This window comes from Leopardus geoffroyi, chromosome B2 (assembly GCF_018350155.1).
Source record: "Leopardus geoffroyi isolate Oge1 chromosome B2, O.geoffroyi_Oge1_pat1.0, whole genome shotgun sequence".
Lineage (NCBI taxonomy): Eukaryota > Metazoa > Chordata > Mammalia > Carnivora > Felidae > Leopardus > Leopardus geoffroyi.
The window spans coordinates 8,400,643-8,415,680 of NC_059332.1; the positions used below are offsets into that span (position 1 = coordinate 8,400,643).

Below are 15,038 nucleotides of genomic sequence, written 5' to 3' on the forward strand. Positions count from 1 at the left end.
TTGCTTTTTAAAATAAAGTATGTTCTGGGGGGACCTGGGTGGCTCAGTCGGTTAAGCAGCCACCTTCGGCTCAGGTCATGATCTCACGGTTCATGCGTTCCAGCCCCACGTCGGATTCTGTGCTGACAGCTCAGAGCCTGGAGCCCACTTGAGATTCTGTGTCTCCCTCTTTCTCTGACTCTCCCCCACTTGCACTCTGTGTTTCTCTTTCTCAAAAATAAACATTTAAAAATTAAAAAAAATAATAAAAGTATGTTCTGCGCTCTTACGCAGCTAGAATTTGGGAGAGCCATTACGTGTCACTGAATAAGCTCTGTATATGACTGAAGAACAATTCCTCATCCAACATTTGTTCCAAGTGGCCACCCTGCCTTGGTTTGAATACCTCCAGCAAAAATTCAGTCCCTGACAGGGAAACCTATTATGAACTGTTTCCGCAAAGCTGTCTCTGTCTGTCCCAAGGTGGCCTTCTACGTCTCTCAGGCACACGTACCCACACTCCTCAGGGCTGAGTCAAGAAGAGTACCATGGCCTCGTTATCCTCAGGGTAAATATTCTAGAAACTGCAGCTAAAGGAGTTATGATTCTTTTATGCTGACATGTATCTAAAGACATAATCTTACTCTCTGGTTCCAAGAAGTGAGACAGGCAAGCAGGTGGATTTAATGTCACAATTTAATACTTCAAACCAATATGAACATTCCAACAGCCACTCTTGTCACCTCAAGATTGTTCTTCAAGTCATAGGCCTCTTAAAGATTTCATCCCAACGTCATTATTTTTTATCAAAATTTTCTTAAAAAGAAAAAAGTCTGGAATTGACAGATAAGGATCCAAAGACTTTTAAAACTTAAGTGACCTTTTCTAGGCAGACTAAGAATCTCAGTGACAATTCGAAAACACTATTAGAGTTACTTAAGATTAATGAAGACTAATGAAGGAAGACTCAATCGAAAAGAAAATAAAAACATGCAAATTTGACCTTTCATCTAAAAGTCTAAGGTCGCTCTCATTTAGCTTAGGTGATCTTACTATTAAATCTCTTATACATTAATCATCTTGCAAAAGCTAAGAGAAAAATAAATTTTACTTTATCTTGTTCATGAAAATACACTGCCTAATTTATTTCCATTATAAATTTAAGTGAGTTATACTCTTTTTTCAGCAGGCAATAAAAGACTGGAGAACTGCCCCCCCACCAACCTATGCAAATACAAAACTCAATCGGGCTTTATCCACTTGGTGATTTAAATGATTAAGAAATACATATAATTTAGTTCATTATTAAGAGCTCTACTATAAAACATTAAAAACTGGCATATATTTATATTAATACTAGTATTCATTTAAAGGAGTATTCACATAAAAGTAGGTGATAGGATATATCCATGTAGAAAGGTACCCCTCTGATGTTGGGATGCTGAGACTGGGGGAGGCTGTGCACGAGTGGGCAGGGAGTATATGGGAACTCTACGTCCTTCCCTCGCAACTGTGCTGTGAACCTGAAACTGCTCTACCATGTAAAGAAAAAAAAAGGTTCTGCTAAACCAGGACCAGGTTATTAAAATCTAAAAATGTAAGGAAGGTGTTAAGGGGCTATGTTTAAAAGGTAAAAGACAGCGGAAAAGAAGAAGCACCTGAAAGCTGATTTTATGTAATGAGTTTTGCTTCTGGCTGAGGCAAACTAGCTTCTATCAGACCAGCAATCTTGCCAAGAACAATTGGAAAAAGTGAGTAAAATGTATAATATGTCCCGTTTCAACATCAAAAACTATCCAGGTAGTGAGAACCTGAGGGACCAAGATCCCCAAGAGGAGAGAAGCCCATAAGCTCCATACTCGGAGCCACTTTCCACAGATCAATTACATTTCTCAGATCAATCAAAATAACCAAGCTTTACCATGGAGCCTGGCAGATGCAGGTTAATTCTACCCAGAAGACGATACTTCACTGACTAGTAGCTCTAGGTTCATTTTGTTTGGGTTTTTTTTACACAAATGATGGTCACCATTTAATCAAAATGATCAGGCACATGGAAAAAACAAAAGACAAATGATCAAAATCAAGAAGAAAAAAAAGACCACAGAAAGAACCAACATTAGAACCAGATATTGGAGAATTCAGAATGAGCTTTAAGATAACGGAGTTAAAAAATGTTAAAAAAATACAAAGGAAAATAAGACGAATTTCACTAGAATACTAAAATCCATGAAGAAAAAAATCAAATTGTTCTTTTTGTTTTGAGAGAGAGCATGCGGGCACGTGTGTGCATGTGTACAAGCTGGGGAGGGGCAGAGAGAGAGAATCCCAAGCAGGCTCTGCACTGCCAGTACAGAGCCTCATGTGGGGCTCAAACCCACGAGCTGTGAGATCATGAACTGAGCGGAAATCAAGAGTCAGACACTTAATGGACTAAGTCACTCAGGTGTCCCTCAAATTATTCTTTAGAAGAAAAAACAAATTAACTAAAATTAGAAATTCCATAGATGGGTTTGAGAGCTGACTAAAAACAGATGAAGAGAGGCTTAGTGAACTAGAACAGCACTTCACGCACGCGAATGCACACACGAATCATTTGGAGATGCGGACTAGGATTGCCGAGGTCTGGGGTGGTGTCTGGGACTGCATTTCTCCAGGCACCACACCGTGACAATGGCCCAGTGACTGCTGCAAATATCAAGAAACTAAAAAAAAAAAAAAACAGGTGAGGAGAAAAAAATCTAGAAATACAAAGAGAACGAAGGAAGAAAAATATTAAAAAGGATAGCTTAGACAATGGGGAAAGTGATGAAAATGGCTAACATATATAAATGAAATCTTCAAAGACAGGATGAGAGAATGGAGTCCAAGAAATACCTCAAGAGAGAATGGATGACATTTTCCAAAGCTGATCAAAGAGATCAGAGTGAGTGAGATCACAGTGAGATGTAGAGTGTGCACTCTGGCAGGGGAGGGGAGTGAGGGAGTTTGTGGGGCCATCTTGGAATTCTACTTACCACATTAGGCAATTCTATTAAACATCTAAGGAAGAAATAGTATAAATTCTATACAAACTCTTCCAGAAAAATGTACATAAAGAAATACTTTCCGACTCATTATATGAGGCCAACATCACTCTCATACCAAAGTGAAGAAGGTATCACTGAAAACTACAGGTCAAAATCCTCCATGAACAAATATGCAAAAATTCTTCACAAAATTTTAGCAAATTAACTGCAATTATGTATCAAAAGTAATACATTATGACCAAATGAAGTTTCTCCCAGGAATGCAAGGTTGCTTTACACATTTGAAAGCATTCAGTATAGTTCACAATATTAGCAGACTTAAAACAAACTACATGATTATTTCCATAGATGAAGATAAAGTGACTAAGTTCAATTTCATTCATGATTAAAACAAGTGCAAGGGTGCACTTGTGTGTTCACACACACAAACTCTGGGTAAATTGGGAGTAGAAAGGAACTTCTGTAATCCCCAAATTATAGTCAACTTTTATACCGAATGGAGAAATTCGGAAGACTTTTCCTTTGAGTTTGGGAAGAAGAGAAAATGGCCAGTTCTACTCAACAGCATACTATTAAGTCCCAGCCAGTGCAATAAGACAAGAAGTAAAAGTTATGAGGATTGGAAAGGAAGAAACAAAACTGCAATTATCAGCTGATGACAGAATTATATACATAGAAAACTCTGAAGAAAAATCTACAGAAAAATTATTAGGATTACTAAGTCAATTTAGCAAAGTTGACCGGTGAAACATAAGTATGTTATATATATATTATTTTTTTAATTTTTTTTTAACGTTTATTTATTTTTGAGACAGAGAGAGACAGAGCATGAATGGGGGAGGGTCAGAGAGAGGGAGACACAGAATCCGAAACAGGCTCCAGGCTCTGAGCTGTCAGCACAGAGCCCGACGTGAGGCCCGAACTCACGGACCGCGAGATCATGACCTGAGCTGAAGTCGGCCACTTAACCGACTGAGCCACCCAGGTGCCCCAAGATAAGTATGTTAAAATCAACTATATATTTAGATAGCAGGAACAATTAAAAAAATGGAAAACAGTCACTTTAATAGTATCAAGGGGGGAGGCCTCAGTCGGTTAAGTGTCCAACTTCAGCTGAGGTCATGATCACATGGTTCATGGGTTCAGGCCTTGCATAGGGCTGGGTGCTGACAGCTCACAGCCTGGAACCTGCTGCAGAGTCTGTTTCTCGGTCTCTCTCTGCCCCTCCCCACCCCTCGCGCGCTGTCTCTCTCTCTCAAAAATAAACATTAAAAAAAATTTTTTTTTAAAGTTTATGTAGATGAGTCAAACAAAAATCACAGACAAGAACGCTCACACCTGTTCTCAGTTGCGATACTAACAGTGGAATGTTGAAAATACCCAATTCTCTTTTCACGTTAGGGTGGCTAAGCGAGCACGCAGTGGAACACCATTCAGAAATGAAAATAGACGAGCAAGAGCTACCTGCAAAAACAGACTAGTCTCAGCAACATAATCTTGTTTACAAAATAGGAAAATTGGGGGCTTGAGGGAGGTGAGCATGCAGAGTGGGCACCCAGGGACAGTTCATGCCTCACTATTTTAGGACAGATCAGAGCGACTGTAACAATTCCTGAAATAAATACCAACAATCTCAATAAGCAACAGGTTCAACTGCTGACAGAGATGTAGAGATTTTTCAGATGTGAAATTTGAGATAGCTGTATTAGCCTCCCAAACTGTATAATAATAAACAATGAAGAGAAAGATGAAAAATTATTTAATGAAGCTAAATGTCTTATAATTTACTAGAAAATCCATTTTTAAAATGATTTTATTTTTTTATATAATCTTCTCTTTGTAAATTTTTTTTGTAATGTTTATTTTTGAGAGAGACAGAGCACGAACAGGGGAGGGGTAGAGAAAGAGAGAGAGGGAGAGACACAGAATCTGAAGTAGGCTTCAGGCTCTGAGCTGTGAGCACAGAGCCTGATGTGGGGCTTGAACCCTCCAATTGTGAGATCATGACCTAAGCTGAAGTCGGACGCCTAACCAACTGAGCCACCCAGCCGCCTAGGTTTTTATGTAATCTTGACACCCAAAGTGGGGCTTGAACTCACTGCCATGAGATCAAGAGTCACAAGCTCTACCGACTGAGCTAGCCGGGCACCCTGAAGAATCCACTTCTTGTTAATGCTGAACAGTTAACTTAAAACTTCAGGCAAGACTGTGTGGCAAGTATTAATTTTACTGAAAAACAGAAACAATCAAAAGAATTCCCTGCATTAAAAAAAAAAAAAAAAAGCCAAACATTCAAACACTGATGAATTCTTCCCTTTACATCAAGTACAGAACAGGTCAAACCTAATGTATGGTGTTAAAACGAGGGATAGCGGTTTCTGTCGGGGAAAGGGAGAGGGTGGCGGGGAGGGCATGACCGGAACCTCTGAGGTGCTGGCAATTTTCTGCTTCTGGATCTGCCCACGGTGCACGGAAGTATCCACTTTAGAGAAATGTACAGCTGTACACACGTCTTCAGGCATGTTACAGCTCAGAAAACTTCTTTCTTATTAATTAAAGAGGTAAAAGTTTGAAAAAGAATGGATTAAACTATAAGGACAAGAGATGAGGGGATGGAGGGAGTAGAGAACTACAAAAAAATAAAAGGGAATATTTAGGGTGCTGATGGAAGTGTCCTACACCTGGACTGGGGTAGTAGTTAAATTAGTGTATGCGTGTGTCAGAATTCAAAGAACTGTAGACCAAAAAAGGTAAATTTTGTCTTATGCAATAAAGTCTCTTATAACTTAGATATAAAAATAATGGATTAATTCAACTTACTTTTACAGTTGTGAAAAGTCGATTGTGGTGAGAAATCTGCTTTTCTCTTTGATTAAGTTAGAAATAAAATTATATGGTCTACCTGGAAAATGTTTTCCTACCTTTGTATACACAGAAATTTGTGAAATAAAAAGGTAGAAAATTTTGAGAAAACAAGGAATGATAGTCACTTCAGTTTTACTGGGGAAAATAGACTTTAAAATATATTAAAAATATATATCTGTATATACAAATAAAAATATGTTTTTTCAACCAAATGTTGAAATAAGAACTCTGTATGTTTTATGTTTGATATTTACATATGGCATAATGGAAAAAATAACAAGTTCTGGGTTATTCCTTTTAGTATTTCATGTAAGTTTTGAGGAAAATTAATGGGAGGGCACAATTTTGTATTAGTTATTTCAAACAAAACAGAAAATTTTCAGTTAAAAACATATGACTTCCTCTTAAAGCTTATTAACATTTTCCCATTTCAGCCAATAAATCTAGAAACTAACTTACTTTGAGAACATTAATTTCTGAGGCATTCTGGAAAACAGTTTGCCATTACTGGGTCTCAAACTTTAAAAAAAAATTATTTTTTAATGTTTTCTTATTTTTGAGAGAGAGAGAGACAGAGAAACAGAGAGAGAGTGAGCGAGCAGGGGAGAGGCAAATAGAGACGGAGACAACAGAATCCGAAGCAGGCTCCAGGCTCTGAGCTGTCAGCACAGAACCCTACACGGGGCTCGAACCCACAAACTGCAAGATCATGACCTGAGCCGAAGTCAGATGCTTAAGCAACAGAGCCACCCAGACACCGCCCCTCCCTTCCCCACCTCCCTGTATTTTTTAACTTCAAGGTTATACCATGAGCCAGTTGTGTTAAGATAGACAGCGGGGCTGCATTTTTACAGCCGCTGGCTAAATCTAGCACCTTCCTTGCCAGAGAAGTCTCTTACCACTTGTGCTGGAATTTGTGCCATTTTTGCAGCAGGAGTCCCTGGTCTTGGGTAGAACTGGTTAATAAAGAGGCTTGGGAATTTGTACTCTTCAACGAGTTTCACTGTTTCTTGAAAATCTTGGTCTGTTTCTCCAGGAAAACCACAGATAATATCTGTGGCAAGAGTTATTCCAGGAACTCTAGAAAATAACAAGACAAAAATGGAAAAAAACTCAATGCCATCCATTATTATTCTATTTCTCTGACAGTTTCTTTTCTAGATTTTTATTTTTTAGTTAGGGCCCGAACTAACAACCCTGAGATCAAGACCTGAGCTAAGATCAAGGGTTCGACACTTCTCTGACTGTGCCACCCAGGCGACCCTCTCCGATCTTTTAAATGCCTATGTTTTGAAACTAAATTTTATTTTTAGGAAAGGGACACGTAAGCAAATAGTTTTAGAGAGTCCTAAATATTAAAAGTTTATGGACAACAGGGGCCCCTGTCCTCCTCAAGAGCCATTCCTTTTTAATTCTTCTGAATGTTTCTTTGTTCTTTTTTCTGTATTTTAAATTTTTTTTTTCAACGTTTATTTATTTTTGGGACAGAGAGAGACAGAGCATGAACGGGGGAGGGGCAGAGAGAGAGGGAGACACAGAATCGGAAACAGGCTCCAGGCTCTGAGCCATCAGCCCAGAGCCTGACGCGGGGCTCGAACTCACGGACCGTGAGATCGTGACCTGGCTGAAGTCGGACGCTTAACCGACTGCGCCACCCAGGTGCCCCTTTTTTCTGTATTTTAAAATAGATGCTGATTCTGCTATTTCTAGATTTTTGATTTTCAGGCAATACTTATTAGCTTCTCCACTGAGGCAGCCCTTTAATCTACTCTATCCCATCCCTCTCAGTAATATCACTGCACAGTTTTTAGTTAAATTAGTCGTATTTCCAGGAGCCTAACTGCAAAGGTACTGCTCACAAACAACTGGTATACACTACCATCATGTTTTCTTTTGCCACCTTTAATTTTTCCCAGAGTTAAAAACTTTAAAAAAAAAATTTTTTTTTTTTTTTTTGCTTCCTATTCTAGGTACCTGTGTCCATGTTTTCCACAAGCTCAGATCGATCAAAAACCAATATTATTTTCTAAACACTCAATGTACTGTGTAGAATTCACTTATTCAATTTTTTCCCCCTGGAAATGCCACTCCTACTTTCTCTGGTATGTGTTGTTTTCATAACGAACTAGTTGTCGTCCTTGAAAGTTGCTCTTTGGTTTTCTCCCCCCCCCCCCACTTTTACCTGATCCTATATTCATAATTCTTGATTAATTCTGCTGGAGCATTCTTTCAGAAGCTTCATCAAAAAGAATGCCAGAGAAATTCTGTTATTGTCTTAGCATAATCTGAACACGTCTTAATCTACACAATTGACTGATAGTGTGGCTGTTCACAGCCCTCCAAAATGAAAAGTATTAGCCATCAGAATTTTCTACTGTTTCTTTTTTTAACCTGGAAAGGTTCCTGATGAGATGTCCTGATTCACTCTCATGTAAACCTCTTTAACTTCTTTATATATGCCCTACACTCTTTTTGAAAACTTTTAGGATATTTATTTTTTCTCAATGTTTTTAAATTTCATGATAATAGACCTTGGATTAGGCATGAAATCTTTATAAAGGGCACAATCGGGACACTCATGGTCTTTAGGTCTAGCAAATTTTCTTATATTATCACTTAATCATTTGTTTTAGAGATGCGACATCTTTTCTCTTCTTCCTAAAGGTATCAGTTAAAGGTTTTCATAAGTTTTCCTCTGATCACTGCAATGCTCTCCATTTCCTCCAAGTTCTTGTATATTGCTCCCTCTCATTCATGGCTGAGACTCGCCATCAAGAAAGAGTGACTCTGCCCTTTCATATTAAGAATAAATTATCAAAAGCTTCTCATCAGAGACTGACTGGATAACAAGCTGCCTTTGTTTTTGATGAGCCCAAATGTTAACATCTTGAATGTCCTTTCTCTGTGGTGGAGTCTATCCCAGAGTGTGCTACAATATTCTACTGTGTGTTAACAGTATAACAATACCAAAATATCATGGACAGTATTCAAAGCTCCAATATTACTCTCGATCCATACAAAACGGGAAAAACAGCCTCAAACATTACAAACCAAAAGACACCTAACTATATCAATTTCTCTATTCCCTACATGTAGTTCTATATGAATGAATAAAACAGTTTATCCCATTTAAATATATTAGATATTTGGGGGCATAAGAGAGAACAAAGGATATAACCATGAGGAAAGGGAAATACAAATGGCGTCATAAAAACATTGGCTTTCCATATCTTGTTTGGATAATACTTTAATTCCTGTGTAGAAGAAGAATGGCATTGATTTTTAAAAATATTTCTTTCTTGAGTTCTACTTGGTCTCATCCAGCTATTAATCTGGCTGACCCTGAATTAGTGAGGTAAGTTCCAAAGGCTAGAACTTTTCTCTGTGTTGGTAAACAGAAAAAGAGATAATGTGCACAGAGAAAAATGAAACAGAGCATATTTGAAAAGCAATTTTTTTGATTTTTATGGTGATATAAAAACATTCTTCTTCAGAGGTGATTATCAAAATTACATTTGAAAATCATAAAAAACATGTTTTGACAGTAAGCTGTAGATAAAAAGACCATTTTCTAGACTTACTAAAAGCATGTTGAATAGAAAAAGTATGTCAACAAGTTTAATTAGCAAATGTTTACACTTGACTTATAACTACTGAACAAAAGAAATCCACAACTAAAACTGTAAGTAATAGATCACAGCAGAAATGACAGAGAAGAGTCTATCTCCCTTAGGAAATAAATTAAAAAAAAAATCTTAGAAACTGCTGTGAAATACTGTAGAAACCAAGACAATTGGTTATTATCATAGGCTGTGAATTGGAATGAATTTGGCACTCGACTCTGGGGTATTCCCAAAGGAAAGTACCTTACTGATTCCCCCTCCCCCAATCCTCCTTGACCCCGGATAGCTGAGCTCAGTATTATGCAACACCTGCTTACTTTGGCATTAAGGCCCACAGTGAAGGAGAAAAGAGAAACCTTTCCAGGAGTCCTCTTAAATGTTAAAAAAGGGGATGTCCAATGTGTGAATATATTTGAAAATCTACACAGAAAGTTGACTGATAACAAAGGAGAGGACAAGCCAACTATGAATTTGTAAAAGACCTATGTTAGTCAGTATATAAAAGTAAAAACAGTTTATTTGGTTTCTAAGGATGTAAGAATATAAACTGATTGCCTATAAAATGTTTCCAAAGTAAAGACTACACTTTAATGTTAGATGAGGCTCATCTATACGTTAATTTTATACATGCAAATAATGCTTCTGAAAAATAATTTGGCTCTTTAGGTGAACCAACTTAAAAAAAAAACCCTCATATTTATACTGTTAATTTGCCTAGTAAATAATTCTCTTCAGTTCATAAGAAAATCAAGGAAGTCTGAAGTGAACTAATTTCTAAATTAATTAAGTGGCTATGAGGAAATTTAAGGAGTGTAAAATAGAACATTAATCCAAATATTTAATATGCTAATTACCAGCGAATGCTGTTTTTGAAAAGCAATGAATTTTCAAAATATTAAAATTTTTAAAAATGATCATTTCCACATATATATTGAAAGCTGTAAGCCTAATGAATATAATTACTAGGTATTCTATGTTTTTAAAATTTAAAAGACCTTCTATACTTATGTTTTCATAGCAGTATGAGAAAATAATTCTGAAAGAAAGATGAAAATGTCCTCTTAGCTTAATTAACAGGTGCATTTTGACCCACTATTTTTTTCTGACGTATACAAGCTTTTTACCGGCAAAATGGGTTCATTAAATAGCTTGGGAATAGAATTAATGAGAAAGATTCTAATTACACATCGGCAGCGGCAGAAGTGGTTCTATGATCAGTTCCGCAAATCTATCAATCAGGAGGGTATCAGGAGAGCATGACCTCTTCGCTGGCCAGAGGCTAGGATTTAAGAGAGTCCCAAATATTTTAAGACTTAATTATTTACCCTGAGTAAAAATAAACACATACTTACACACCCCATACTGTATTTGAAATACCACTTAAAATGTTGTACTTTAATCATCTCAAGACTTTCACTTGCAATTTGGTGTTCTACTGGCAAAAAATGGAAAAAGGATGAGCTTCAAATTTCATATGTGGAAAAATTAAGACTAATGCACACATTCTATTTATTTCAAAAGAAAGAAATAAAAATAACCCAAAAAAGAACCAGATCTATTAAAATTATTATGCATAAACGAACATGTAACTAAAAGAGATATTTTTTAAAGTTGATTTATTTATTTTGACAGAGTGAGTGTGAGTGGGGGAGGCAAGCCCCACGCTATCAGCACAGAGCCTGAAGTGGGGCTTGACCTCACGAATCATTAGATCATGACCTGAGCCCAAATCAAGAGTCAGACACTTAACCGACTGAGCCACCCCGGCACCCCAAGAAACAGTTTTTAGTTCTGAATAAAAGTAAAAACACATCTAAATATATGGGATGCAGCTTCAAGAAGTACTTAGAAATTCATGGCTTGAAATGTCTGTGTCACGAAGAGGTAAACACAATAGTCTAAGCTTCCACCTCAAGAAGCTAAAAAAGAGGAGCAAATCAAACCCAACGTAGGATTAAAAAGTAAATTATTAAATAACGGTTTAAAAAAAACAGTGAAATAGAAAATAGAGAAAAAAATCAATAAAAGTTAAGGTATATATTTGAAACAAAACAGTAAAATTACTGAACTATTAGCAAGACTGACAGGAAAAAAGAAAACAAATGACAGCTTCAGGTATGAAGGAGGAGAAAGCACCACAGATGCTACCAACATTAAAAAGAAAAAGACACTCAAGGTATATTATGAACAATTTTGTGCAGAGACATTAAAAACTTAAGCTGAAATGAGCAAATTCTTAAAAAAAAAGACATAAATTATTAAAACTGACTCAAGAAGAAACAGAAAATCAAAATAGCCTTTTATGTATTAGAAAAATTGTATTTGAAATTAAAAATCTTGCCACCAAAGGAAAACAATATGAAACAACCCAGGCCCAGAAGGCTTCACAGGTGAATTATATCAAACATTTAAGAAAGAATAAAACCAATTCTATAGAAACTACTTTAAAGATAGATGAAAAAGGAACTCATTTTATAAGTCCAGCAGCAGCCGATATAAAAACCAGAGAAAGAGATTAGAAATAAATTCTAGACCAATATATTTTATGGAAACAGAGACACTTAACAAAATATTAGCAAAATGGGCACAGAAACATATAAAAAGGATTATTTGTCATGATCAAGTTGTTTTTATTTTTTTTTAAGTTTATTTATTTATTTTGAGAGAGGGCAGAGAGTCAGTGAGAGAGGAGTAGAGAGAGAGAAAGAGAATCCCAACCAGGGATTCAAAGTGGGGCTTGAACCCAAGAACTGCGAGATCACAGCCTCAACCACAACCAAGAGTTGGGTGCTCAACCAACTGAGCCCCCCAGGCGCCTCAATCATGATCAAGTTTTAATTCCAAGAATGCAAATTTGACATACAAATTTTGATTAATGCAGTAAGCCTATTAAAAGAATAAAGGGTAAAACCCACATGGTGATCTCAGTAAATGCAGAAAACTAAGTTGACAAATCCAACACCCATTCATGATAAAAACTCTCCATAAACAAAGAATAGAGAAAAACTATCTCAACCTGATAAGGGGTCTACAGCAATTATCACTGAAAAAAAATTTTTTTTGATGTTTATTTATTTTTGACAGAGAGAGAGGGAGACAAAGAATCCGAAGCAGGCTCCAGGCTCTGAGCTGTCAGCACAGAGTCTGATGCGGGACTTGAACCCATGAACCACGAGATCATGACCTGAGCCAAAATTGGGCGCTCAACCAACTGAGCAACCCAGGTGCCCCTACAGCAATTACCAATTTTAATTTTTAAAAAAATTTTAATGTTTATTCTATTTTTGAAAGAGACAGAGCATGAGAGGGGGAGGGGCAGAGAGAGAGGGAGACACAGAATCCCAAGCGGCTCCAGGCTCTGAGCTGTCAGCACAGAGCCCGATGCGGGGCTTGAACCCATAAACCACAAGATCATGACCTGAGTAGAAGTCAGATGCTTAACCGACTGAGCTACTCAGGTGCCCCTCATTTTTAGTGGTAAAAGACTGAATGCATTTCCACTCAGATTAGTAAAAAGGCAAGGATTTCTGTTCTCACTTCTATAATTCAATATATTATGGAGATTGTAGTCAGTGCAAGAAAGGTAAGAAAAAGAAAAGCATATAGGTTTTTGCAGATGACATGACCTTGTATGTGGAAACTCTAAGGAATCTAATGAACCTACTAGAATAAGCCAGTTTAGCAGAGCTAAAGATGAATATATAAAAATCACCTGTACACTTTATATTAGTAATGAACAGTCAGAAAATGAAATCAAGGTCGGGGCAGCTGGGGGGCTCAGTTGATTAAGTGTCTGACTCTTGATTTGGGCTTAGGTAATGAGATCATAGTTCGTGAGATCGAGCCCCACGTCCAGCTCTACACTGACAGTGTGGGGCCTGCTTGGGATTTTCTCTCTCTCCCTCTGTGCCTCTCTCACTTGCTCTCTCTCACTTGCTCTCTCTCTCTCTCTCAAAAATAAATGAATAAATAAACATAAAAAGAAAAAAAAGAAACCAAGGACACAATTCCATTCACAATAGCATAAATAATACTTAAGAATAAATTTGGGAAGTCTAAGACCTACACTCTAGAAACAGAACTTAAAGAGATTTTCTTAAAATTTACTGAAATTAAAGAATATCTAAATAAATAGAAAATATATAATTTTCATGGATTGGAATATTTTACGGTTAAGATTGCATGTCTCTTCAAACTGATACACATATTCAATGCAACTGCTACCAAAATGTCAGCACATTTTTCTGCAGAAATTGAAAAGCTGATTCTAAAATTTGTATGGAAATGCAAAGGACTTAGAGTAGCCAGAGAAAAAAAGGACAAAGTTGGTGGAATGGATGAACCTGACTTAAAGACTTACTATAAACCTACAGTAATCACAGCAGTGTGGTATTAGGATAAAGACACAGCAATGGAACACAGACAGCCCCAAAATACACCCATACATTTATACATTTATGGTTAATTACTTTTCAACAAATATACTTTTATGGTTAATTAATTTTCAACAAAACCGCCAAAGCAATTCAATGAGGTCAAGAGACAATGTTTTCAATAAACGATGCTAGAGCAAATGGATACCATACGCAAAGTAAACAAATAAACAAAAAGAACTTATTGGACCCTTACCTTATGGTATGCACAGAAAGTCCTTTAATACTAAATCTAAATGCAAGAACTGGAATTACTAAATTTCCCGAAGAAAATATGGGAAGAAATCTTTGTGTCCTCGATAGAGTTCAGCGAAGACTTCTTAGCTAGAACGCTAACACCAAAAGCACAATAAAAGAAAAAAAAATAAATTGGGTAAACTGGGCTTACTGGAAAGACGCCATAAAGAAAACAAAAAGACAAGCCATAGACAGGAAGAAATTATTTGCAAATCATGTATGTGATGAAAATATTTGTATTCAAAATATATGAAGAACTCATATGAGTCACTAATAAAAAGACAAACAACATAACTGTACAATGGGCAAAGGATTTTAACCAACACTTCACTGAAGAAAACAGATGAATAGCTAATAAGTGCATAAAAAGCTGCCTCAACATCATTAGTTGGCAGAGTACTGCAAGTTAAAACCGTGTTAAGATCCCACACACACTCAGTAGGAGAAGGCTGTATTAAACAAACAAACAAAAAAAAAACCACTAAAAAAATAACAGACATTGATGTACATCTAGAGAAACAGAAACACTTATCCGTTGTAGGTGGGAATTCAAAACCTTGCAGTCACTTTGGAAAACAGTGTGGCAGTTTCCTAAAAAGTGAAACACTTACTGCGACTAAGAAAGTTTCTATCCTAGCAATCTACCCAAGAGAAATTAAAACGTGTGTCCACACAAAGACTTTTATGTGGATTTTTACAGTGACATTCCTCATTATGGCCCCAAACTGGAAATAGTCCAAATGTCTGTCAACTGGTAAATGGATAAACAAAATGAACAATGAAAATTTACCTACAAAGAAAAGAGAACCAATGACTGATATGTGCACCACACAGATGGACCTTGAAAAACATTCTGAAGGAAAAGAAGGAAG

The 15,038-nt window shown here is 36.7% G+C and overlaps 1 protein-coding gene across 8 annotated transcripts in view; it reads right to left on the reverse strand.

Moving 5' to 3' along the window:
* Positions 1 to 15,038, reverse strand: part of CDKAL1 (CDK5 regulatory subunit associated protein 1 like 1) — a 715,645-nt gene that overhangs the window by 207,672 nt on the left and 492,935 nt on the right. For all 8 annotated transcript variants that reach the window (XM_045497247.1, XM_045497246.1, XM_045497240.1 and 5 more), the window contains one exon: positions 6,773 to 6,953. In XM_045497247.1, the coding sequence (XP_045353203.1) occupies positions 6,773 to 6,953 (181 nt within the window). The remainder of the gene's footprint in view (positions 1 to 6,772; positions 6,954 to 15,038) is intronic.